Raw genomic sequence first — 27,121 nt, forward strand, 5'->3', positions numbered from 1 at the left:
GACCAATAGAAATTATTCACCATTGGTTGAAGGTTTATTGGTGTTTACTTTGTCCTCTGAGGGGTTGAGAGGACCTAAACCATGCCAGTGATGTAGTGTAGGAGCCTGATAGGTCAGCAGCCAACCTGACTATTCCATGACTAGAGTAGCCCATCTGTGGACTGACGTGTGTAGCCCATCTGTGGACTGACGTGTGTAGCCCATCTGTGTACCAAACACCAACAGTGCCCCTCACCTTGGAGTGGAAGCTGGCAGACTCTGCCTTCTCTGACAGATTGGATTCTGATAGCCCCACCTTCTCCAGAACATGCATCTTCTCCTGGATCATGGGCCTACAGAGATACAAAAATCAATCAATATCTTTATTGTCCCATTTGGTCAAATGGTTCCTTCAGAACTATCAACCGAATAGATAGAGTATAGAGGTTAGTTCAGACTGATTAAAGAGGAGGAGCCGGCGTACCACAGGTAGTCATCTGCGGTTCCCTTGGCAACCAGGTAGTGAATGTCCACGTTGCTGGTCTGACCGATACGATGCACTCTGTCCTCAGCCTGGATCAATATCTGATAGATTCCAGAGGGCATCATTAGAAGGATGGTAGACAGTACAGGAGGATATATGAACACAGAGCAGCTGTAGCATGCTGTAGGTTTCACTAGTATTCACAACTTTTCTGTCAACCAAGACCCTGACACTCTGTTTGGTGACACCACTGGGTAAGGAGTTAGAGGTCAGGAACCTTCCCCCAGAGCCGAGGTTAGAGGTTAGACAGGCCATTACCCCGGGGTTAGACAGGTCATTACCCTGGGGTTAGAGGTTAGACAGGTCCTTACCCCGGGGTTAGAGGTTAGACAGGTCATTACCCCAGGGTTAGACAGGTCATTACCCTGGGGTTAGAGGTTAGACAGGTCCTTACCCCGGGGTTAGAGGTTAGACAGGTCATTACCCCAGGGTTAGAGGTTAGACAGGTCATCACCCCGGGGTTAGAGGTTAGACAGGTCATCACCCCAGGGTTAGAGGTTAGACAGGTCATCACCCCGGGGTTAGACAGGTCCTTACCCCGGGGTTAGAGGTTAGACAGGTCATTACCCCGGGGTTAGACAGGTCCTTACCCCGGGGTTAGAGGTTAGACAGGTCATTACCCCGGGGTTAGACAGGTCATTACCCCGGGGTTAGACAGGTCATTACCCCGGGGTTAGACAGGTCATTACCCCGGGGTTAGAGGTTAGACAGGTCATTACCCCGGGGTTAGAGGTTAGACAGGTCATCACCCCGGGGTTAGAGGTTAGACAGGTCATTACCCCGGGGTTAGAGGTTAGACAGGTCATTACCCCGGGGTTAGACAGGTCATTACCCCGGGGTTAGACAGGTCATTACCCCGGGGTTAGAGGTTAGACAGGTCATTACCCCGGGGTTAGAGGTTAGACAGGTCATTACCCCGGGGTTAGACAGGTCATTACCCCGGGGTTAGAGGTTAGACAGGTCATCACCCCGGGGTTAGAGGTTAGACAGGTCAACAACCCGGGGTTAGAGGTTAGACAGGTCATCACCCCGGGGTTAGAGGTTAGACAGGTCATCACCCCGGGGTTAGAGGTTAGACAGGTCATCACCCCGGGGTTAGAGGTTAGACAGGTCAACAACCCGGGGTTAGAGGTTAGACAGGGCATCACCCCGGGGTTAGAGGTTAGACAGGTCATTACCCCGGGGTTAGAGGTTAGACAGGTCATTACCCCGGGGTTAGAGGTTAGACAGGTCATCACCCCGGGGTTAGAGGTTAGACAGGTCATCACCCCGGGGTTAGAGGTTAGACAGGTCATCACCCCGGGGTTAGAGGTTAGACAGGTCATCACCCCGGGGTTAGAGGTTAGACAGGTCATCACCCCGGGGTTAGAGGTTAGACAGGTCATTACCCCGGGGTTAGAGGTTAGACAGGTCATTACCCCGGGGTTAGAGGTTAGACAGGTCATTACCCCGGGGTTAGACAGGTCATTACCCCAGGGTTAGAGGTTAGACAGGTCATTACCCCGGGGTTAGAGGTTAGACAGGTCATCACCCCGGGGTTAGAGGTTAGACAGGTCATTACCCCGGGGTTAGAGGTTAGACAGGTCCTTACCCCAGGGTTAGAGGTTAGACAGGCCATTACCCCGGGGTTAGAGGTTAGACAGGTCCTTACCCCAGGGTTAGAGGTTAGACAGGTCATTACCCCGGGGTTAGAGGTTAGACAGGTCATCACCCCGGGGTTAGAGGTTAGACAGGTCATTACCCCGGGGTTAGAGGTTAGACAGGTCATTACCCCGGGGTTAGAGGTTAGACAGGTCATTACCCCGGGGTTAGAGGTTAGACAGGTCCTTACCCCAGGGTTAGAGGTTAGACAGGTCATTCCCCCGGGGTTAGAGGTTAGACAGGTCCTTACCCCGGGGTTAGAGGTTAGACAGGTCATTACCCCGGGGTTAGAGGTTAGACAGGTCATTACCCCGGGGTTAGAGGTTAGACAGGCCATTACCCCGGGGTTAGAGGTTAGACAGGCCATTACCCCGGGGTTAGAGGTTAGACAGGTCCTTACCCCAGGGTTAGAGGTTAGACAGGTCCTTACCCCAGGGTTAGAGGTTAGACAGGTCATTACCCCGGGGTTAGAGGTTAGACAGGTCCTTACCCCAGGGTTAGAGGTTAGACAGGTCATTACCCCGGGGTTAGAGGTTAGACAGGTCCTTACCCCGGGGTTAGAGGTTAGACAGGTCATTACCCCAGGGTTAGAGGTTAGACAGGCCATTACCCCGGGGTTAGAGGTTAGACAGGTCCTTACCCCGGGGTTAGAGGTTAGACAGGTCATTACCCCGGGGTTAGAGGTTAGACAGGTCCTTACCCCAGGGTTAGAGGTTAGACAGGTCCTTACCCCGGGGTTAGAGGTTAGACAGGTCATTACCCCGGGGTTAGAGGTTAGACAGGTCATTACCCCGGGGTTAGAGGTTAGACAGGTCATCACCCCGGGGTTAGAGGTTAGACAGGCCATTACCCCGGGGTTAGACAGGTCATTACCCTAAGACTACTAAGAACAGCCGATCTGCCAACTTCTGTCTGTAGGGTCCCAACAGTTTGGGCTACACACTAATATGACCCCTCTGTGGAAAGGTGAGACTCTCACGAACATGTTACATAGCGATGCAGTCTGTTGTTTCACCACAGGAAGTGTTACATAGCGGATGCAGTTGATTGAGACGCAGACAACCATCGTAAACTGACCGATTTTGAAGGGGAATTTCATATTATGCTAATTAGATTTCCGCGAAGGCCGACTCTAGGGGGTTAAACGGTTGGTCAAGACCTTACCCCGGGGTTAGAGGTTAGACACGTCCTTACCCCAGGGTTAGAGGTTAGACAGGCCATTACCCCGGGGTTAGAGGTTAGACAGGTCCTTACCCCAGGGTTAGAGGTTAGACAGGCCATTACCCCGGGGTTAGAGGTTAGACAGGTCCTTACCCCGGGGTTAGAGGTTAGACAGGCCATTACCCCGGGGTTAGAGGTTAGACAGGTCCTTACCCCAGGGTTAGAGGTTAGACAGGCCATTACCCCGGGGTTAGAGGTTAGACAGGTCCTTACCCCAGGGTTAGAGGTTAGACAGGCCATTACCCCGGGGTTAGAGGTTAGACAGGTCCTTACCCCAGGGTTAGAGGTTAGACAGGCCATTACCCCGGGGTTAGAGGTTAGACAGGTCCTTACCCCAGGGTTAGAGGTTAGACAGGTCCTTACCCCGGAGTTAGAGGTTAGACAGGTCCTTACCCCAGGGTTAGAGGTTAGACAGGTCCTTACCCCAGGGTTAGAGGTTAGACAGGCCATTACCCCGGGGTTAGAGGTTAGACAGGTCCTTACCCCAGGGTTAGAGGTTAGACAGGCCATTACCCCGGGGTTAGAGGTTAGACAGGTCCTTACCCCAGGGTTAGAGGTTAGACAGGCCATTACCCCGGGGTTAGAGGTTAGACAGGTCCTTACCCCGGGGTTAGAGGTTAGACAGGCCATTACCCCGGGGTTAGAGGTTAGACAGGTCCTTACCCCAGGGTTAGAGGTTAGACAGGCCATTACCCCGGGGTTAGAGGTTAGACAGGTCCTTACCCCAGGGTTAGAGGTTAGACAGGCCATTACCCCGGGGTTAGAGGTTAGACAGGTCCTTACCCCAGGGTTAGAGGTTAGACAGGCCATTACCCCGGGGTTAGAGGTTAGACAGGTCCTTACCCCAGGGTTAGAGGTTAGACAGGTCCTTACCCCGGAGTTAGAGGTTAGACAGGTCCTTACCCCAGGGTTAGAGGTTAGACAGGTCCTTACCCCAGGGTTAGAGGTTAGACAGGTCCTTACCCCAGGGTTAGAGGTTAGACAGGCCATTACCCCGGGGTTAGAGGTTAGACAGGTCCTTACCCCAGGGTTAGAGGTTAGACAGGTCCTTACCCCAGGGTTAGAGGTTAGACAGGTCCTTACCCCAGGGTTAGAGGTTAGACAGGCCATTACCCCGGGGTTAGAGGTTAGACAGGTCCTTACCCCAGGGTTAGAGGTTAGACAGGTCCTTACCCCAGGGTTAGAGGTTAGACAGGCCATTACCCCGGGGTTAGAGGTTAGACAGGTCCTTACCCCGGGGTTAGAGGTTAGACAGGTCCTTACCCCGGGGTTAGAGGTTAGACAGGTCCTTACCCCAGGGTTAGAGGTTAGACAGGTCCTTACCCCAGGGTTAGAGGTTAGACAGGTCCTTACCCCAGGGTTAGAGGTTAGACAGGTCCTTACCCCAGGGTTAGAGGTTAGACAGGTCCTTACCCCAGGGTTAGAGGTTAGACAGGTCCTTACCCCAGGGTTCCAGAATAGCTCAGCAAACACCACCAAAGCAGCAGAGTGCAGGGTGATGCCCATGTTAGCTGCAGTGATAGAGAGCACCGCTACACAGCTCTTGTCAGTGAACTGGAACCGCTCACACAGTTGCTGCCGCTCTGACGACGGGGTGGAGCCGTCTATACGGATGTAGTCGATACCCTGAAATAACATGAACAACAGAAACACACAAGACAGTCATGTTTCATCTTTATTGAATAATAAAATATACATTCTACCAGCATTACATTCAGTCATCTAACAGACTTCCATCCAGAGCGACCCACAGGACAGGCCAGGGTCAACCTCCCTGCTCAAGGGCACTTCGACAGATCTCCCACAAGGTCAAAAACGGGGGCCTGAATCAGCCACCGGCCCTCCAAGACCCCCCCCCCCCCCCATCACAGTTCTCCAAGAGCTACCTCTCAACCATCCTTGAACCCCCCCCTCCCCAAAAAATAACCTCTCCCTCCATTCCCCACACCCAAGACCCCCCAACTCCACATCCCACAATGCACCAACAACCAACAAAAGAGAAAAAAAAGAAAGACAAAAGAAAACAATGTAAATAACTTTCAATGGTTTGTTTTCTTTTAACTTTGCTGTGATGTTTAACATACAATTTCAATCTATCGAATCTACAGAATCTACAGATTGGGAGTTACTAAAGAGTATTAGTATATTAGTAATTGACTGACCCGGTCTCTCCAGATGTCCTAACAGTACTATTTCTAGGGTCAATTTTAGATCAATGCTATGCATTTTCAGCCATTCCTGAACCTGAGACCAGAAACAGGCTACCTGAGGGCAATACCAAAATAAATGATAATTGATTCTGTATCCTCACAACAAAATCTGCAGAGCTGCGATGACCGTATGCCCCAAATATTAAACATTTTGTTGGTGGCAAGAATTCTGTACAATAATTTTAGCTGAAAATCTTGAAGTCTTGAATCTCACGTTGTTTCAAAAATCTATTTTTCAGCTATTTTTCAATGTGTATGGCACAGCTGTAAACATCCTGGTCCTCAACTGAAACGGGTATACTTTCCTATTTATGGTATTTTTGTTCATGTTTTAAACATTTAGAAGAAAAGCCAGTAATCCACCTAAAGATAAATTAAAACCCCTCGTGCCATTAGGCACCCAATTTCCAGGAGATTCATGGCATAAGGCATAAATATGTACGGATGTCAATATGTACTAGAAAAGTGAGTCATCTAAACCAAAGTCTTTATCTTGTGTGGATAAACTTTAAGTCTGTTTAGCAGACATCCTGTTCTCCTCACCTTCTCTCCCAACTCCTTGGTGATAAAGTCCAGGACCAGCTTGTGATGAGCAAACACCAGGAACTTCTCTCTTCCGCACTCTAGCATGTCCATGATGTACTCCCTGAGCAACAAAAACAAAACAGAACTGGTTTAAAACAGCATGCTCTCAGCAGTGTACTCTCAATATGGGGTAAACACTTTCAACTCACATGATGGCTTTAATCTTGGCCTCAGCAGTGTGGTTAAAGAACACCAGAAGAGCCTCCTTTATCTTCTGGAACAGAACAAAAAACCCAACAGGAGACGAATGTGTTTAACAAGACAAGGTGAAACTAGATGAACGTTAACAATGGAATGCTCTCTAGAAACACGCCTCATCTAGCGTCAAAATGAGCTGTAAGAGTATCGTTTTTAGTAATAATCTCTCTTCCCCTGGACTCACTTTGTTGTTGTGTTGTCCCTTGGCCAGATCCTTGGCTGCGGCAGACAGAGCTGCCTTGGTGCGGGTGTTGATACCGTCTGTGGTCACCGTGACAACCTTGCGTTGCTTGGCAGGAAGCTGAGAGAGGACCTCTGACTTGAGGCGGCGTAGCATTAGACTCTCCTCTAACATCAGCTTCAGTTCTCCTAGGTTACTGGAGCCAGAGTAGTCCCAACCCCACGGCAGCTAGCAGGAGAACAACAAGTCCTAGGTTACTGGAGCCAGAGTAGTCCCAACCCCACGCCAGCTAGCAGGAGAACAACAAGTCCTAGGTTACTGGAGCCGGAGTAGTCCCAACCCCACGCCAGCTAGCAGGAGAACAACAAGTCCTAGGTTACTGGAGCCGGAGTAGTCCCAACCCCACGCCAGCTAGCAGGAGAACAACAAGTCCTAGGTTACTGGAGCCGGAGTAGTCCCAACCCCACGGCAGCTAGCAGGAGAACAACAAGTCCTAGGTTACTGGAGCCAGAGTAGTCCCAACCCCACGCCAGCTAGCAGGAGAACAAAAAGTCCTATGGTTTCCAATGAAATTAGGGATTTCCCCAACTAAAATAAATCTTGGTAGACCAAGAGTCGGCGGTTCTTTCGACCAATCGATTGGTAGGTATTTTTCCATATATTGACACATCCTGTGTGGTTTAATCAACTATATGCACTGAGCTTGTCTGATGCACAGAAGCAAACTGACAAAAATAATTGAGACACACAAATGACTAGAGGGAGTCCGACTGCAATTGACTGTATTTATTATGGATGCCCACTCTACTCTTCCTGGGGCCAGCCAAATTAAGGCAGTTTCTACAATTTTAAAAACATTACAATACATTCACAGTGTCCCCTCAGGCCCCTACTCCCCCACTACCACATATATACAGTACTAAATCCATGTGTACATGTGTGTATAGTGCGTATGTTACGGAGTACGTGTCTATGTTTGTGTTGCTTCACAGTCCCCACTGTTCCATAAGGTCCATTTGTATCTGTTTTTTAAATCTGATTCTACTGCTGCATTAGTTACCTGATGTGGAATAGAGTTCCATGTAGTCATGGCTCTATGTAGTACTGTGGAATAGAGTTCCATGTAGTCATGGCTCTATGTAGTACTGTGGAATAGAGTTCCATGTAGTCATGGCTCTATGTAGTACTGTGGAATAGAGTTCCATGTAGTCATGGCTCTATGTAGTACTGTGGAATAGAGTTCCATGTAGTCATGGCTCTATGTAGTACTGTGTTCCTCCCAGAGTCTGTTCTGGACTTGGGGACTGTGAAGAGACCTCTGGTGACATGTCTTGTGGGGTTTGTATGGGGGTCTGAGCTGTGCGCCAGTAGTTTAGACAGACAGCTCGGTGCATTCAACATGTCAATACCTCTCACAAATACAAGTAGTGATGAAGTCAATCTCTCCTCCACTTTGAGCCAGGAGAGATTGACATGCATATTATTAATATTAGCTCTCGGTGTACATCTAAGGGCCAGCCGTGCTGCCCTGTTCTGAGCCAATTGCAAATTTCCTGAGTCCCTTTTTGTGGCACCTGACCAGACGACTGAACAGTAGTCCAGGTGTGACAAAACTAGGGCCTGTAGGACCGGCCTTGTTTACAGTGCAGAGCAGGGCTTTATTGTGGACAGACTTTTCCCCATCCTAGCTACTGCTGTTTCAATATTTTTTGACAGTTTACAATCTAGTGTTACTCTAAGCAGTTTAGTCACCTCAACTTGCTCAATTTCCACATTATTATTTATTACAAGATTTAGTTGAGGTTTAGTGAATGTTTTGTCCCAAATACAATGCTTTTAGTTTTAGAAATATTTAGGGCTAACTTATTCCTTGCCACCCATTCTGAAACTAACTGCAGTTTTTTGTTAACTTCTCTAGGATAGGGGGCAGCATTTGGAATTTTGGATGAAAAGCATGCCCAATTTCAACTGCCTGCTACTCATCCCCAGAAGATAAGATATGCATATTATTAGTAGCTTTGGATAGAAAACACTCTGAAGTTTCTAAAACTGTTTGAACCATGTCTGTGAGTATAACAGAACTTATGTAGCAGGAAAAACCCTGAGGACAAACCATTCAGATTTTTCTTTTTTTTTTGAGATCACCCTCTTTTCACTGAGGTTTCATTGGGATTCCAGATTTCTAAGGGACTTGCTTGCAGTTCCTACCGCTTCCACTGGATGTCACCAGTCTTTAGAAATTGGTTGAGGTTATTCCTTTGTGTAATGAAGAAGTACGGCCATCTTGAAAAAGTGTCACTTCATGTGTACTGTTTGATAGAGACGCAAGACCAGAAAGGTAGCGTCAGATTGTTGTCTTCCTGTATTGAACACAGATCATCCCGTCTTCAATTTTATCTATTATTTACTTTAAAAAATACCTAAAGTTGTATTACAAAAGTAGTTTGAAATGTTTTGGCAAAGTTTACAGGTAACTTTTGAGATATTTTGTCGTCACGTTGCGCAAGTTGGTACCGGTGTTTTTCTGGATCAAACGCGCCAAATAAATTGACATTTTGGAGATATACCGACGGAATTAATCGAACAAAAGGACCATTTGTGATGTTTATGGGACATATTGGAGTGCCAACAGAAGAAGTTTGTCAAAGGTAAGGGATGAGTTATATTTTTATTTCTGTGTTTTGTGTCGCGCCTGCAGGGTTGAAATGCTCTCTCTTTTGTTTACTATGGTGCTATCCTCAGATAATAGCATTGTTTGCTTTCGCCGAAAATCCTTTTTGAAATCTGACATGTTGACTGGATTCACAACACGTGTAGCTTTAATTTGGTATCTTACATGTGTGATTTCACGAAAGTTCGATTTTTATTTGAATTTATTTGAATTAGGCGCTCTGCTTTTTCTCTGGCTTTTGGCCAGAGAGGTTAAGTGTTGCAGTCATTTCAGTTGCTGCAGTAGCTGACGTGTATAGTGTTGAGTCATCCGCATACATAGACACACTTTACTCAAAGCCAGTGGCATGTCGTTTGTAAAGATTGAAAAAAGTAAGGGGCCTAGACAGCTGCCCTGGGGAATTCCTGATTCTACCTGGATTATGTTGGAGAGGCTTCCATTAAAGAACACCCTCTGTGTTCTGTTAGACAGGTAACTCTTTATCCACCATGTAGCTGGGGGTGTAAAGCCATGACACACATGTTGTTCCAGCAGCAGACTATGATCGATAATGTCAAAAGCCGCATTTAAGTCTAACAAAACAGCCCCCCCAATCTTTTTATCATCAATTTCTCTCAGCCAATCATAAGTTATTTGTGTAAGTGCTGTGCTTGTTGAATGCCCTTCTCTATAAGCATGATGAAAGTCTGTCAATTTCTTTACTGTGAAATTGAGCCAGTGAAGGGGGCTTTGCTATTCTTAGGTAGCGGAATGACTTTAGCTTCCCTCCAGGCCTGAGGGCCACACACTCTCTAGTAGGCTTAAATTGAAGATATGGCAAATAGGAGTGGCAATATAGTATATATATATAATATAATATATAGTCTGCTATTATTCTCAGTAATTTTCCATCCAAGTTGTCAGACCCCGGTGGCTTGTCATTGTTGATAGACAAACATAACTTTACGGAATTTAAAATTACAATGCTTGCCTTTCATAATTTAATGAGATATACTTGATGTGTAGTGTCAGCATTTGTTGCTGGCATGTTTTGCCTAAGTTTGCTAATCTTGCCAATGAAAATAAATCATTAAAGTATTTGGCAATATCAATGTGTTTTGTGATGAATGAGCCATCTGATTCAATGAATGATGGAGCTGAGTTTGCCTTTTTTCCCAGAATTTAATTTAAGATGCTCCAGAGTTTTTAACTATCCTTCTTTGTCATGTATCTTTGTTTCATAGTGTAGTTTCTTCTTTTTATTCTGTTTAGTCACATGATTTCTCAGTTTGCAGGACGTTTGCCAATTGGTTCTGCCGCCAGACTTATTTGCCATTCCTTTTGCCTCATCCCTCTCAACCATCAACATTTTCAATTCTCATCAATCCATGGGGATTTAACAGTTTTTACAGTCATTTTCTTAATGGGTGCATGTTTATTAGTAACAGGAATAAGCAATTTCATAAATGTGTCAGGTGCAGCGTCTGGTTGCTCCTCATTACCCACCTCGGACCATAAATATTCTTTACATCAATAACATAGGAATCACTATGTGCAGACACCGTGATCTGAGCTATCCGATTGGCCAAAATTGGAAAACTTTGCATTCCCGGCACTAGGGCTGCTGAATCAAGCGCACCTACCGCCAACGGCACTAGGGCTGCTGAATCAAGCGCACCTGCCGCCAACGGCACTAGGGCTGCTGAATCAAGCGCACCTACCGCCAACGGCACTAGGGCTGCTGAATCAAGCGCACCTACCGCCAACGGCACTAGGGCTGCTGAATCAAGCGCACCTGCCGCCAACGGCACTAGGGCTGCTGAATCAAGCGCACCTGCCGCCAACGGCACTAGGGCTGCTGAATCAAGCGCACCTACCGCCAACGGCACTAGGGCTGCTGAATCAAGCGCACCTGCCGCCAACGGCACTAGGGCTGCTGAATCAAGCGCACCTGCCGCCAACGGCACTAGGGCTGCTGAATCAAGCGCACCTACCGCCAACGGCACTAGGGCTGCTGAATCAAGCGCACCTGCCGCCAACGGCACTAGGGCTGCTGAATCAAGCGCACCTGCCGCCAACGGCACTAGGGCTGCTGAATCAAGCGCACCTACCGCCAACGGCACTAGGGCTGCTGAATCAAGCGCACCTGCCGCCAACGGCACTAGGGCTGCTGAATCAAGCGCACCTGCCGCCAACGGCACTAGGGCTGCTGAATCAAGCGCACCTACCGCCAACGGCACTAGGGCTGCTGAATCAAGCGCACCTGCCGCCAACGGCACTAGGGCTGCTGAATCAAGCGCACCTACTGCCAACGGCACTAGGGCTGCTGAATCAAGCGCACCTACCGCCAACGGCACTAGGGCTGCTGAATCAAGTTGAATCAAGATTGACCAGGTATGCCTTGGAGATCGACCAGGAATGCCTTGGAGATCGCCCACGAATGCCTTGGAGATCGACCAGGAATGCCTTGGAGATCGACCAGGAATGCCTTGGAGATCGACCACGAATGCCTTGGAGATCGACCACGAATGCCTTGGAGATCGACCACGAATGCCTTGGAGATCGACCACGAATGCCTTGGAGATCGACCACGAATGCCTTGGAGATCGGCTGGTTGGTGACCACTGCTGTAGATACTGTATGTATTGATTATAGACCTCATTAAGGGCTGTTTTCTCTTCTCCTAACTCTGCTGCTGCCTCCGCCACATTGTTCTCAACACCAATATGCTGGTTAGCTTTGTTATTGTGCACATAGCAACAAGGTCTAGGAAAAGGCACCAATTCAACAGCGCACTGATGTTTCAGAACCACGGACAGCAACCTCTCAACGCCGGTGAAAGCGTATTTGTTATAAATGTATATTATTTGTATTAGTGTTGCAGCGTTGTTCTTATGAAATATAACCATATATAACTTCAGTAGCACACGTCTTAGTGATGGAATGTTCCATCCCCATGGCCTCCACAATGGATCAGTCCACTCAGACAGGAGCCAATCAGTCTTGTACACCATGAAATTATAATTTTTTGCTACTGTTCGACTAAAAGAAATCTAGGTTGACCAATGGCCTATCGACTAAACAGCCCTGGTTGAATTCATCGTGAACTGGATCTATTCTAATCCCACAAATATCTGCACATATAAACCACTGGGGACCTGAGGGGAGTCAAGTGTAGGCTGAACTTATAGTAGAGCAACAGGTGGGTCTAGGATACTGTAGAGCAACAGGCGGGTCTAGGATACTGTAGAGCAGCAGGCAGGTCTAGGATACTGTACAGCAACAGGCGGGTCTAGGATACTGTAGAGCAGCAGGCGGGTCTAGGATACTGTAGAGCAACAGGCAGGTCTAGGATACTGTAGAGCAGGGGTGTCAAAGTCAAATGGACGGAGGGCCAAATAAAAAAATCAGCTACAAGACGAGGGCCGGACTGTTCGAATGTTCATTGAAAAATTTTTAAATGACGCATATAGTCTAGTGAACCTAATTGAACCTACTGAAAACCTAACAAATATATTACAATATGATCAGATAAATAAAGCAATATTTTCTTATGGCTCTGTCAGTAATCTTTAATTTTCAACAGACACAAAAGACAAATTTCCTTTATATAAATATCCCCATAACATGAACATTAAATGAAAGAAACCGGTATTCAAGGCACCATCAGTAGACTATATTTTCTATTTTAGCAAAAGTGGGCTAAATTTACTTCAAAGAAAAAACAATAATAGCAATTTTCTATCATCCACTCAACTGAAATATTTTTAAAATATAATTGGATTGAAATACAAAAAAATAAAGTGCAAAAATCTATTAATCAAAAACAACACTTTGTTTAAGGAGAAGTAACATGCAGTGAAAACAAATATTAAATTTTAACTTTTAAACTTGAACTGAGTAAAAACTCTAAATATGTGATTGCACAGTAATGTTCACTTGTTTGAGGTTGAGGGTGATACTTGGTGGTGTCCCATCTTTTCCACAAGTTCATCAATGTTCGGGGTAAGGCTCTGAGCTGAAGAAATCCTCAGAATTGAGTGGAGGTGTTCAGCAGTAAGTCGACTTCTGTGTGATGTTTTGTTCAGGTTCATCAAAGAAAACAGTTGTTCACACAGGTATGTGCTGCCAAACATAGACAACGTTTGAGCAGCCTGGATGCGCAGCTGGGGCATTGTGCCGGGGAGGAAACGGGCGAACTCCGCAGCACCCACTGCCGCATATTTTGCCCTCAGTGCATCATTGCATTGGAGGTCAATCAACTCCATTTGGAGGTTTGGTGGTGAGCTTTCCACGTCAACAGCAAATGGGTTACCGAGCAGTTCCAACCTGCTTTTTTTTGCTTCAAAGTCAGCAAATCGGCGTCGAAAGTCAGCGGCAAGCATACCTATTTTATCAGCCAACTGTGTGCTCGGGAACGCACTGGTAGAGAGCTTCTCTTTCATGGTCTGGCAGCTGGGAAAGTGGCTCAAATTTTCTTTCCGCATCTGCGTCTCCCACAGAGTCAGTTTGGTTTTAAATGCCTTCACTGTACTGTACATATCAGAGATGACACGATCCCGACCCTGCAGCTGCAAGTTTATTGCATTCAGATGACTCGTAATGTCACACAGAAAAGCCATTTCACACAGAAACATTTCGTCTCGGAGTTGTGTTGTGTCTTTCCCTTTGCTGTCCAAGAACAGACAAATCTCCTCACGAAGCTCGAAACATCTTTGAAGCACCTTTCCCTGGCTTAGCCATCGCACCTCTGTGTGATAAGGCAAATCACCATGCTCCGTTTCTAACTCCGTCAGAAATGCCTTGAACTGGCGGTGATTCAAACCTTTGGCTCTGATAAAGTTAACTGTGCGCTTGATGATGCTCATTACATGCTCCATTTTCAAGGCTTTACCGCACAACGCTTCCTGGTGTATGATACAATGATAAGCTGTCAGCTCACCTGTCGCGTTTTCCTCTTGCATCTTTTCCCGTATCTTCGCCACCAGTCCGCTCCTGTGTCCACACATCGCAGGTGCTCCGTCGGTTGTCAAACCCACGAGTTTTTCCCAAGGCAGCTCCATCTCATTTACACATCTTGACACCTCTTCATACAAATCATGCCCCGTAGTTGTGCCATGCATAGGACGTAAAGCCAAAAACTCCTCTGTCACGCTTAGGTTGGAGTCCACTCCGCGGATGAAAATTGACAACTGGGCAATGTCAGAAATGTCGGTGCTCTCATCCACAGCCAAGGAATATGCAATAAAATCTTTTCCCTTTTTCACAAGCTGCTCTTTTAGATTGATGGACAACTGGTCTACTCTCTCGGCAATGGTGTTTCTGCTCAGACTCACATTTAAAAAGAGTTGCCTTTTTTCTGGGCAAACTTCGTCACAAACTTTAATCATGCAGTTTTTGATGAAATCCCCCTCCGTAAATGGCCGGGCTGATTTAGCGATCTCTTCTGCCAAAATAAAACTGGCCTTGACAGCAGCCTGGCCTTGTGATTTGTCCATATTCTTGTTTTTGTCCGCGTGTTTCGTTTCATAATGTCGTCTCAGATTATACTCTTTCAGTACCGCCACACTTTCTCCACACAGAAGACACACAGGTTTTCCAGCTACCTTCGTGAACATATACTCCGACTCCCACCTTGTTTGAAACCCCCGGTTCTCAGTATCCACCTTCCGTTTTGCCATTTTTGATGGGTATCTGAAAGTTAATTTTACTGTGATGCTGACGACTGCTGTGCCAATAAATATTGAAATGAAGCAGCCTACTGCTCGGTGCGTCACCTTTGCATTGTGGGAAATGTAGTATTGGTGCGTGTAAAAGATCTGCGGGCTGCCGGCTTGCTGCGGGCCGGTTCTAATAATAAATCAAGATCATCCCAGGGGCCGTAAAAAACCTTCTTGCGGGCCGGATGTGGCCCGCGGGCCTTGACTCTGACATATGTGCTGTAGAGCAACAGGCGGGTCTAGGATACTGTAGAGCAATAGGCGGGTCTTGGATACTGTACAGCAACAGGCGGGTCTAGGATACTGTAGAGCAACAGGCGGGTCTAGGATACTGTAGAGCAACAGGCGGGTCTAGGATACTGTAGAGCAGCAGGCGGGTCTAGGATACTGTAGAGCAACAGGCGGGTCTAGGATACTGTAGAGCAACATGCGGGTCTAGGATACTGTACTGTAGGCTAAACTTACCTGTCGGGCATTGCAATACCTGGTCCCAAAGTCACGGAAGTGGGGGAACAGGGAGGGCTTGACAGCCAGGATCTGACTGTAGAGCTCTGAGGGTCTGGACATGGCAGGAGTTCCCGACAGCAGGATCACACGCTTAGCTACCTGAGATTGAGAACATAGTAGAAACTGAAGACAACACTATCTAACTAATCACAGTCTTAGCTACCTGAAAACAGTGACAACACACTAATAAGAACACAGTCCAACCCAACAGTCTTAAGAGATCAAATGAAAACTTCACTATTACCTTTGTTAAATTGTTACATAGAATATATAAATTGTAGCCTAAATACCAAGGATCCTGAGAGTAAAAGAGAATCATCCACACCTTGAGCAGTGGCAAGGCAGCCTTAAAGCGGGCAGTCTTCATGTTCTTCAGAAAGTGGGACTCATCCATTATGAGGACATTGAAGGGGTTAGCAGCCTGCTGCTTGTCCATCCTGCTCAGTAGATCATAGCTGATGATGTTGACCAGACCACCCCTCAGGTTGTCTTTCCCCTTGACAATCACATTGATACTGTCAGGCTGCACGGAGGGCAGCCACTGCCTGAAGGCCTAGAGAGGAGGGGAGATAGTGCTGTGAACAATGGCATACTGTAGAGTTGACAACTGTGGTCACTGGATGCTGAGCAAACTGTCACTGACTACAGTTACTGCTCCAGTCCTACACATTCTAGAGCACATCTGGGAGGAACAGTCGAGTTAACAAGAGTCCTACACATTCTAGCGCACGTCTGAGAGGAACAGTCGAGTTAACAAGAGCAAAATCTGGACATTTCTGGCATGCCCAAGACTAGACCTTCCTCTTTGACTGCAAACTTAATGGGCCAATTAAAATGAGAACTAGAACCCCCTGCTCCAGTTTGACAGCATCCTCTACACTTCAAGGATATATTTTAAAACCACTAACAGACACCCTGACGGAACAGAACACACCAGAACCACGAGGAATAACAAGAAACCAGAGAGACCCATAGGACACGGTGACACATAGGACATGCAGTCAGAGTGGATGAATAGGACAAAGGACTGATGGAGACCAACTTTCCTTGCATTGCAAACAAATAATTCACAGACAAAACTCTAATCAATACAGTATTAAACAGAACACAATCATTTACAGCCTCTGGGTGTTCCATGTCCACATAATGTACTGTTTAATTTACTGGGTGCTCGCCAGACAAAGAAAATGGTTCTTGGTTTCTTCTTTAAAATAAATGACCTAATGGAGCTACAGGACTAGTAGGGATTACAGTGCTTAGAAACAAAACACTTTGCCAATACCAATCCACTTAGTCCTCTTTAGTCGAAACACCTCCAGATTCCACTAACACTAATGTGTAAAGAACAGCATACCCCTGGACATGACTGACACGGTGTCTATCTAAACAGAAAGAACAGAACCGATTAATGAAGAACCATCAGGGGAAAAACAACACTAACTTTGTATTCCTTGATAACTCCATGACTATTATTGAACACTGAGAAAAAACGCAATTTATAATTTTAATAAATGTCATAGTCTAGGCCTATAGCTAATAAGAAATGCCAAGGTCTATAGATAATAATAGATGTGATTGTACCTCAGCCCAGGTGAATTTGACAGAAGAAGGGGCCACCACTAATAAAGGCCACTCTTTCCTGTAGTAGGCAGCTATGCAAATGGCCTGAACTGTCTTCCCCAGTCCCATGTCATCAGCCAGGAGGAGGCGGCCATCTTTGGACACCGCAAAGCTGGAGGAGACAACCAGGGTTTAATACAACTACAGTCAAAGTCGGGAAGTTTACATACACCTTAGCCTAATACATTTAAACTCCGTTTTTCACAATTCCTGACATTTAATCTTTATCTTCTTTATCTTTATCTTTAATCTTTAGGTCAGTTAGGATCACCACTTTATTTTAAGAATGTGAAATGTCAGAATAATAGTAGAGAGAATGATTTATTTCAGCTTTAATTTCTTTCATCACATTCCCAATGTATTTGGTAGCATTGCCTTTAAATTGTTTGACTTGAGATGTTGCTTCAATATATCCTCATAAATTTTCCTCCCTCATGATGCCATTTACTTTGTCAAGTGCACCAGTCCCTCCTGCAGCAAAGCACCCCCACAACATGATGCTGCCACCCCCACAACATGATGCTGCCACCCCCACAACATGATGCTGCCACCCCCACAACATGATGCTGCCACCCCCACAACATGATGCTGCCACCCCCACAACATGATGCTGCCACCCCCACAACATGATGCTGCCACCCCCACAACATGATGCTGCCACCCCCACAACATGATGCTGCAACCCCCACAACATAATGCTGCCACCCCCACAACATGATGCTGCCACCCCCACAACATGATGCTGCAACCCCCACAACATAATGCTGCCACCCCCACAACATGATGCTGCAACCCCCACAACATAATGCTGCCACCCCCACAACATGATGCTGCCACCCCCACAACATGATGCTGCAACCCCCACAACATAATGCTGCCACCCCCACAACATAATGCTGCCACCCCCACAACATGATGCTGCCACCCCCACAACATGATGCTGCAACCCCCACAACATAATGCTGCCACCCCCACAACATGATGCTGCCACCCCCACAACATGATGCTGCCACCCCCACAACATGATGCTGCCACCCCCACAACATGATGCTGCCACCCCCACAACATAATGCTGCCATCCCCGTGCTTCACGGTTGGGATGGTGTTCTTCGGCTTGCAATCCTCAACCATTTTCCTCCAAACTTAACAATGGTCATTATGGCCAAACTGTTCTGTTTTTGTTTCATCAGATCAGAGGACATTTCTCCAAAAAGTACGGTCTGGCTTTTATATGTCGGTTTTGGAGCAGTGATTTCTTCCTGGCTGAGCGGCCTTTCAGGTTATGTCGATATAGGACTCATTTTACTGTGGATATAGACTTTTGTACCCGTTTCCTCCAGAATCTTCACAATGTCCTTTGCTGTTGTTCTGGGATTGATTTGCACTTTTCACACCAAAGTACGTTCATGTCTAGAAGGCAGAACGCGTCTCCTTCCTGAGCGGTATGACGGCTGCGTGGTCCCATGGTGTTTATACTTAAGTTCTATTGTTTGTACAGTTGAACGTGGTACCTTCAGGTGTTTGGAAATTGCAACAAAGGATGAACCAGACTTGTGAGGGTCTTCATCTGTTTTTATGAGGTCTAGTTTGATTTATTTTGATTTTCCCATGATGTCAAGCAAATAGGCACTGAGTTTGAAGGTAGAAATACATCCTCAGGTACACCTCCAATTGACTCAGATGATGTCAATTAGCCAATCAGAAGCTCCTAAAGCCATGACATCCTTTTCTGGAATTTTCCAAGCTGTTTAAAGGCACAGTCAACTTAGTGTTTGTAAACTTCTGACCCACTGGAATTGTGATTTAGTGTATTATAATTTAAATAATCTGTCTGTAAACAAGTGTTGGAAAAATTACTTGTGTCATGCACAAAGTAGATGTCCTAACCGACTTGCCAAAACTATAGTTTGTTAACAAGATATTTGTGGAGTGGTTGAAAAACGAGTTTTAATGACTCCAACCTAAGTGTATGTAAACTAGTTTTAATGACTCCAACCTAAGTGAACGTACTTCAACTGTACATACAAACAGACCATTAATCAAGAACCATCTTGGGAACAAAACAAACGTTGTCTGGAGAAGAAGACAATCAAGGTGTCATACAACAAACAGACTGATTATCACAATATGAAACTATATAAGAACCAGATACATAAGATTTGTATACATTAGGCACAAAACGAAGGGGGAAATATTGGAAATGTCCCATATGAAACACTGATTTCCCCTTTCCGTTGCTAAACATTTTTGCTATGGTGTGCCCTAATGAATACAACCCAGTACGCTGCTGCTACTGTTCTTATCTATGCATTTTAATAACTCTACCTACATGTACATATTACCTCAATTACCTCGACACCGGTGCCCCCGCACATCCACTCTGTACCGGTACCCCCTATATATAGCCCCACTATTGTTATTTACTGTTGCTCTCTATTTCTGATTTGAGTTGTATGGTCATGATAACAGTGAGACTAACACCTACTTGACACCGTCTCTCTGGAAGGGCATGAGACGACGTGTCAATGAGGGGTCAATGGAAGACAGGTCAGCTTCAGGAACCTCTGATGGCCATGTCTGGCTGCCTTCAAACAGGGCAGAGAACACCTGGATCACACCTCTAGGGAGAGGCTCAATCTCTACTGATGGAATGGCACCGAGAGCATCCACTGGGAAGTAGGACAGGGAACAGAGTCACACTGAATACAGAACACACCCCCCATTCACTGAATACAGAACACACCCCATTCGCTGAATTCAAAACACACCCCATTCACTGAATACAAAACACACACCATTCACTGAATATACAGGGCCTTTGGAAAGTACTCAGCCTCCTTGACTTCTTCCACATTTTGTTACGTCACAGCCTTATTCTAAAATGGATTAAATAAATAATATCCCTCAATCTACACACAACACCCCATAATGACAACGCATTATGGGGTAGTGGGTGGAGATTGATGAGGAAAACATGTATTTAATGAATTTAAGAAACAAGACATTTTCGGAAAAAGTCAAGGGGTCTGAATACTTTACGAATGTATTTACCGAATGTAGAACACAGAATGTAGAACACAGAATGTAGAACACAGAACATTCATGAATATAGAACACAGAACACTCACTGACTATAGAATGCAGAGTCGCAGACAATTCAGCAGAGAAGGCTAGCGGATACATGACCATGAAGTGTCAAAGCAATGACCACAACAGGATAATACTTACTAAGTCTTTTATAATCCTCAAGCAAGAAACTCCACTTTCTTGTCTTCATATCTTAACAAAAGAGAGAATATATAATATCACACAGCACTATCTAAAACATGATACTGATGAATATATGAAAATTAAATAATACGCTTGAAAATAGGAAAATTAACGAACTGTTGCTGTCATGAAATTGTCAGCCGGTTATTGTCATGCAAATTCCAGTCTCACGGTCATTGATCGTTAATAACATAAATATGTTTAACAGCTCTTATGCGCCATGGGCTAGTTCATTTAGCAGACCAGATATGCTTATAAGTCTCGTACCATTATGTTATATTATTGTAAGAATAATATAATTGAACTTAGCTGAATAAAATAAAATATATTTTTCCCATTCCAGAGCGAGTGTACATATTGAGCGTAAAAGTAGGTAGATTTAGATGTGAATGATACAAACCTTAGAAATCAAAACATACAGGCTGCATGATGCGACTACAGGCTGTTGACCATTTGAAAACCTCTGTTCCTTAAATAAATTCTATGTATTATAATAAGTTAAAATAAAAAAGTGCTCATACAGTATTGTTGTAATTGTCATTATTACATATACACATGCACAAATAAAAACTGGCCGATAAATCGGTATCGGCTTTTTTTTGGTTCTCCGATAAATCGTATCAGCATTGAAAAATCATAATCGGTCGACCTCTAGCTGTAACCCAACAAAATGTGGAAAAAGTCAAGGGGTCTGAATACTTTCTGAAGGCCCTGTAGGTACCAAAAAAAATAAAAAATTCTGCCGTGCGAAATATGTGGTAGGCTACTAGACTATGTATTGTATAATGGTACAATCATTATTTGAATTCTGGTGGGGTTTTTCAAGCTTAGGCTCACATATAGGCCCTATGCATAAACTATGGTGTCCTACATGCTAGTTCAGAAATGCTTTGAATTAATCATCCGTTTTAAAAGCATGAACTGTTTTGATGATAGGTGTTTGATGATTGCATTTGCATTGATGTCAGAGTGGTTAGAGGGACAATAGAGCCCTGAGTACCAGGCCATTAGGACCTGATGGAGGGACAATAGAGCCCTGAATACCAGGCCATTAGGACCTGATGGAGGGACAATAGAGCCCTGAGTACCAGACCATTAGGACCTGATGGAGGGACAATAGAACCCTGAGTACCAGGCCATTAGGACCCGATGGAGGGACAATAGAGCCCTGAGTACCAGGCCATTAGGACCTGATGGAGGGACAATAGAGCCCTGAGTACCAGGCCATTAGGACCTGATGGAGGGACAATAGAACCCTGAGTACCAGGCCATTAGGACCTGATGGAGGAACAATAGAGCCCTGAATACCAGGCCATTAGGACCTGATGGAGGGACAATAGAACCCTGAGTACCAGGCCATTAGGACCCGATGGAGGAACAATAGAACCCTGAATACCAGGCCATTGGGACCTCATGGAGGAAAAATAGAACCCTGAGTACCAGGCCATTAGGACCTGATGGAGGGACAATAGAGCCCGGAGTACCAGGCCATTAGGACCTGATGGAGGGACAATAGAGCCCTGAGTACCAGGCCATTAGGACCTGATGGAGGGACAATAGAGCCCTGAGTACCAGGCCATTAGGACCTGACGGAGGGACAATAGAACCCTGAGTACCAGGCCATTAGGACCTGATGGAGGGACAATAGAGCCCTGAGTACCAGGCCATTAGGACCTGATGGAGGGACAATAGAACCCTGAGTACCAGGCCATTAGGACCTGATGGAGGGACAATAGAGCCCTGAGTACCAGGCCATTAGGACCTGATGGAGGGACAATAGAGCCCTGAGTACCAGGCCATTAGGACCTGATGGAGGGACAATAGAACCCTGAGTACCAGGCCATTAGGACCTGATGGAGGAACAATAGAGCCCTGAATACCAGGCCATTAGGACCTGATGGAGGGACAATAGAACCCTGAGTACCAGGCCATTAGGACCTGATGGAGGAACAATAGAACCCTGAATACCAGGCCATTGGGACCTCATGGAGGAACAATAGAACCCTGAGTACCAGGCCATTAGGACCTGATGGAGGGACAATAGAGCCCGGAGTACCAGGCCATTAGGACCTGATGGAGGGACAATAGAACCCTGAGTACCAGGCCATTAGGACCTGATGGAGGGACAATAGAGCCCTGAGTACCAGGCCATTAGGACCTGATGGAGGGACAATAGAACCCTGAGTACCAGGCCATTAGAACCTGATGGGGGTACAATAGAGCCCTGAATACCAGGCCATTAGGACCTGATGGAGGGACAATAGAACCCTGAGTACCAGGCCATTAGGACCTGATGGAGGAACAATAGAGCCCTGAATACCAGGCCATTGGGACCTCATGGAGGAACAATAGAACCCTGAGTACCAGGCCATTAGGACCTGATGGAGGGACAATAGAGCCCGGAGTACCAGGCCATTAGGACCTGATGGAGGGACAATAGAACCCTGAGTACCAGGCCATTAGGACCTGATGGAGGAACAATAGAGCCCTGAGTACCAGGCCATTAGGACCTGATGGGGGGACAACAGACCCCTGAGTACCAGGCCATTGGTGACCTGATGGAGGGACAACAGAGCCCTGAGTACCAGGCCATTAGGACCCGATGGAGGGACAATAGAGCCCTGAATACCAGGCCATTAGTGACCTCATGGTCATTAGCGACTTGGGTAAGTCTACTACCAACACATGTCCAGAGTGCATAAGAGAATATTACCATGTCTGAATGGTCACGTGGAATTTGACTGCGGCCATGACTGCCGGTGTGGTGGTAATACTGTCACCGCAACAGCCCTAAACAGGTTTCACTTACCATAGTTCTTGGAAGGCATCTGTTTGAAAGCAGCGATGACGTCAACATGGTACCCAACGTCGACCTCGAAGCGTGATCGTGACACCAGGGTGGCGTGGCCCTGTACGGTGGCCCCTGGTCTCTGCCAGCCACTACACAGCTTCAGCAGGGCCCCAAGCGCAGCAGTGTCACGGGACCGGCTAGACGCCGGCGCCACGTCAATACCCCTCACCAGAGGTTTCAGACATATACAGGAGATGGAGCCGGACTCCTCCACTACAACAGGAAATACATGGGCCTTCTTAGAAGGTCCCAAATGGCACTCTATTCCGTATACAGTGCACTACTTTGGAGCCCTATAGGGAAGAGAGTGTCTATTTGGACAATACATCTTCACTTGACCAATACATGTGATTATCTTCTTAAAGTATATGATGTGTGTAGGCCTATCTCATACTCAGCTGACGATAGTCCTCAAGGCTGAAGTTCCACATCTTGGTAGCAGGGTCTGTTGGGAGATACAAGATAAACAACAACAACACATAGTAAACAAGTGTACGTAATCTTAGGTTATAAAATATAACATAAATATTAGTTATTGCTCTATATAGGGCTGTAATTCAACCTTTCAACCGGACAAATCACCAGGATGAATTTAAATACATCCATTAAAACTCACCATAGTTCCGAGAAGGGATGTTTTTGAACACAGCAATCAGCTCAGCATGGTAACCGACTTCCACTCTGAACCGCTCCTCTGAGTGAGAGACACATTTCCCTCTGACTGTGACGGCAGGGCTCTTCCCAGGTAGAGAGTTACTAACATCAGTACCGCTGGAGGGAGCAGCACTCTGGACAGATGGTGATGTGGCTCCATGTTTGCTTCCTTGTTTATAGAAACTACCAATGGCACATCCAGAACGGGAAGACAGCCCAGAAGAAGAGGTCTTTGGATGAGGTTTAGAAACAGAGAAACTGCCAGTTGCACTTGTAGAAGTAGGATACGGACCAGGTAACACTGCTTTATTCGGCTGTGGAGGTTTGAACACAGAGGAGACGTTCTGGCCTGATGATGATGACTTGGCTCCATATGAACTACCAGTACCAGTGGAACTTCCAGAAAAGGAAGATGATGGGCCACCTGTTGTCTTTGGCTGAAGTGGTTTGAACACTGAGGGGCTTCCTCCTGTAGACACATCTAACCCTTTCAATGAATGTTGTCCCTTTGGGAGAGGTAGTGGGTCTATTACTTTAATCTGAGGAGACAAAGACAAAACAAAAACAGTACATTAGAAACTAAAATCATTGCCAACAGACAAAACAAACACAAATATAACTGTACAAAACGTCAAGGTATCACTCCTCCCTCACCTGTTTAGTGGCAGTATTGGTGAATAGTGAATTCTGTCCAGACTTGTCCCTTGGGCTAGAAAACAACTGGTCAGGTCTCCTGTCTTGACCCCGTGGAACATAATTCTGAAGCACAGTATTAGGTGGATGATGAGTTAGTCCTGGTCGGGGAGTTGAGTTAGAAGGTGGACCAGAGTGAGTGTTAATGCTTTGCTGAGGAGCACTGGCAGGGTTGTTGAGCCCTGATATGGGCGTCTGGTTGTTACACTGAGCAGCCTGTCTCTGTGCTCTAATCGCTAAAGCTCTCCGTCTGTTCTCCTCTATCTTCTGCTGCTGCTCTGCCGTCAAAGAGCTAGACATGGTTAATTATTAGCTCGCTATATTGCCTGCTTATTTGCTGGCAAGATAGGTTGTAGCTAGCTAGCTATCGTTAGCTTGCTAACAAGTCGGAAAAGATCACAGCCCATATCCGTAAGCGAAATATGAATAAACAAGTAGCAGAGTTATCTAGCTATATCTAAATACGACATATTTTCGCTAACGACCTACGCTAAAACAACAAAAGCAGAAGTTCTTCGTAAGTATATTGAGCAGTTTCTTGTTTGGAACTCCTGCGGAGGAAGTGACGTAGGGCAAATGTTCGGCGCTTTTCTTTTAAGTTCAAAGTTTTTTAATTCTTTCAATACTTAAAAAAAAATTGTTATTTTATTGTTTCAATACTTTTTTAAAATGTTTTTTTTATTCTTTAAATACCATTAGTTTTACAATAAGAAACAGGAATATGTGCAGTGATACTATATATAAATATAGTGACTGGTATAGTAGTGGTTGTGTCTACAGTAGTAATGGTTATAGTAATGGTAGTGACTGGTTATAGTTATAGTAGTGGTAGTGACTGGTTATAGTAGTGGTAATGACTGGTTATAGTTATAGTAGTGGTAGTGACTGGTTATAGTTATAGTAGTTGTAGTGACTGGTTATAGTAGTGGTAGTGACTGGTTATAGTTATAGTAGTGGTAGTGACTGGTTATAGTAGTGGTAGTGACTGGTTATAATTATAGAAGTGGTAGTGAATGGTTATAGTTATAGTAATGGTAGTGACTGGTTATAGTAGTGACTGGTTATAGTAATGGTAGTGACTGGTTATAGTAGTGGTAGTGACTGGTTATAGTGGTGGTAGTGACTGGTTATAGTTATAGTAGTGACTGGTTATAGTTATAGTAGTGGTGGTAGTGACTGGTTATAGTAGTGGTAGTGACTGGTTATAGTTATAGTAGTGGTGGTAGTGACTGGTTATAGTAGTGGTAGTGACTGGTTATAGTTATAGTAATGGTAGTGACTGGTTATAGTTATAGTAGTGGTAGTGACCGGTTATAGTAGTGGTAGTGACTGGTTATAGGAGTGGTAGTGGTAGTGTCTACAGTAGTAATGGTAGTGACTGGTTATAGGAGTGGTAGTGACTGGTTATAGTAGTGGTAGTGACTGGTTATAGTAATGGTAGTGACTGGTTATAGTAGTGGTAGTGACTGGTTATAGTAATAGTAGTGGTAGTGACTGGTTATAGTTATAGTAGTGGTAGTGACTGGTTATAGTTATAGTAGTGACTGGTTATAGTTATAGTAGTGGTAGTGACTGGTTATAGTAATGGTAGTGACTGGTTATAGTAGTGGTAGTGACTGGTTATAGTTATAGTAGTGGTGGTAGTGACTGGTTATAGTAGTGGTAGTGACTGGTTATAGTTATAGTAGTGGTGGTAGTGACTGGTTATAGTAGTGGTAGTGACTGGTTATAGTTATAGTAATGGTAGTGACTGGTTATAGTTATAGTAGTGGTAGTGACTGGTTATAGTAGTGGTAGTGACTGGTTATAGGAGTGGTAGTGGTAGTGTCTACAGTAGTAATGGTAGTGACTGGTTATAGTAGTGGTAGTGACTGGTTATAGTAGTGGTAGTGACTGGTTATAGTAATGGTAGTGACTGGTTATAGTAGTGGTAGTGACTGGTTATAGTAATAGTAGTGGTAGTGACTGGTTATAGTTATAGTAGTGGTAGTGACTGGTTATAGTAGTGGTAGTGACTGGTTATAGTTATAGTAGTGGTAGTGCCTGGTTATAGTTATAGTAGTGGTAGTGACTGGTTATAGTTATAGTAGTGGTAGTGTCTGGTTATAGTTATAGTAGTGGTAGTGTCCGGTTATAGTTATAGTAGTGGTAGTGACTGGTTATAGTAGTGGTAGTGACTGGTTATAGTTATAGTAGTGGTAGTGTCTACAGTAGTAATGGTAGTGACTGGTTATAGTAGTGGTAGTGACTGGTTATAGTTATAGTAGTGGTAGTGACTGGTTATAGTAGTGGTAGTGACTGGTTATAGTAGTGGTAGTGGTAGTGTCTGGTTATAGTTATAGTAGTGGTAGTGACTGGTTATAGTTATAGTAGTGGTAGTGTCTGGTTATAGTTATAGTAGTGGTAGTGACTGGTTATAGTTATAGTAGTGGTAGTGACTGGTTATAGTAGTGGTAGTGACTGGTTATAATTATAGAAGTGGTAGTGAATGGTTATAGTTATAGTAATGGTAGTGACTGGTTATAGTAGTGACTGGTTATAGTTATAGTAGTGGTAGTGACTGGTTATAGTAATGGTAGTGACTGGTTATAGTAGTG

The 27,121-nt window shown here is 45.3% G+C and overlaps 1 protein-coding gene across 2 annotated transcripts in view; it reads right to left on the reverse strand.

Moving 5' to 3' along the window:
- LOC139381014 (SWI/SNF related, matrix associated, actin dependent regulator of chromatin, subfamily a-like 1) overlaps positions 1 to 25,097 on the reverse strand; it is a 38,544-nt gene extending 13,447 nt beyond the window's left edge. Inside the window, exons 1-15 of one of the 2 annotated variants that reach the window (XM_071124244.1) lie at positions 24,486 to 25,097; positions 23,794 to 24,370; positions 23,572 to 23,622; positions 23,136 to 23,390; positions 20,285 to 20,335; positions 19,542 to 19,725; positions 17,018 to 17,168; positions 15,762 to 15,989; positions 15,395 to 15,535; positions 6,563 to 6,787; positions 6,330 to 6,394; positions 6,139 to 6,241; positions 4,829 to 5,011; positions 464 to 564; positions 236 to 332 (exon numbers count right to left, since the gene is read on the reverse strand). In XM_071124244.1, the coding sequence (XP_070980345.1) occupies positions 236 to 332; positions 464 to 564; positions 4,829 to 5,011; positions 6,139 to 6,241; positions 6,330 to 6,394; positions 6,563 to 6,787; positions 15,395 to 15,535; positions 15,762 to 15,989; positions 17,018 to 17,168; positions 19,542 to 19,725; positions 20,285 to 20,335; positions 23,136 to 23,390; positions 23,572 to 23,622; positions 23,794 to 24,370; positions 24,486 to 24,824 (2,751 nt within the window). In that variant the 5' untranslated portion in view covers positions 24,825 to 25,097. The remainder of the gene's footprint in view (positions 1 to 235; positions 333 to 463; positions 565 to 4,828; positions 5,012 to 6,138; positions 6,242 to 6,329; positions 6,395 to 6,562; positions 6,788 to 15,394; positions 15,536 to 15,761; positions 15,990 to 17,017; positions 17,169 to 19,541; positions 19,726 to 20,284; positions 20,336 to 23,135; positions 23,391 to 23,571; positions 23,623 to 23,793; positions 24,371 to 24,485) is intronic. The other variant, XM_071124245.1, reaches the window with a different exon arrangement.
- Positions 25,098 to 27,121: the final 2,024 nt, after the last annotated feature.

Source organism: Oncorhynchus clarkii, chromosome 22, assembly GCF_045791955.1.
Source record: "Oncorhynchus clarkii lewisi isolate Uvic-CL-2024 chromosome 22, UVic_Ocla_1.0, whole genome shotgun sequence".
In the NCBI taxonomy this organism is placed as follows: Eukaryota; Metazoa; Chordata; class Actinopteri; order Salmoniformes; family Salmonidae; genus Oncorhynchus; species Oncorhynchus clarkii.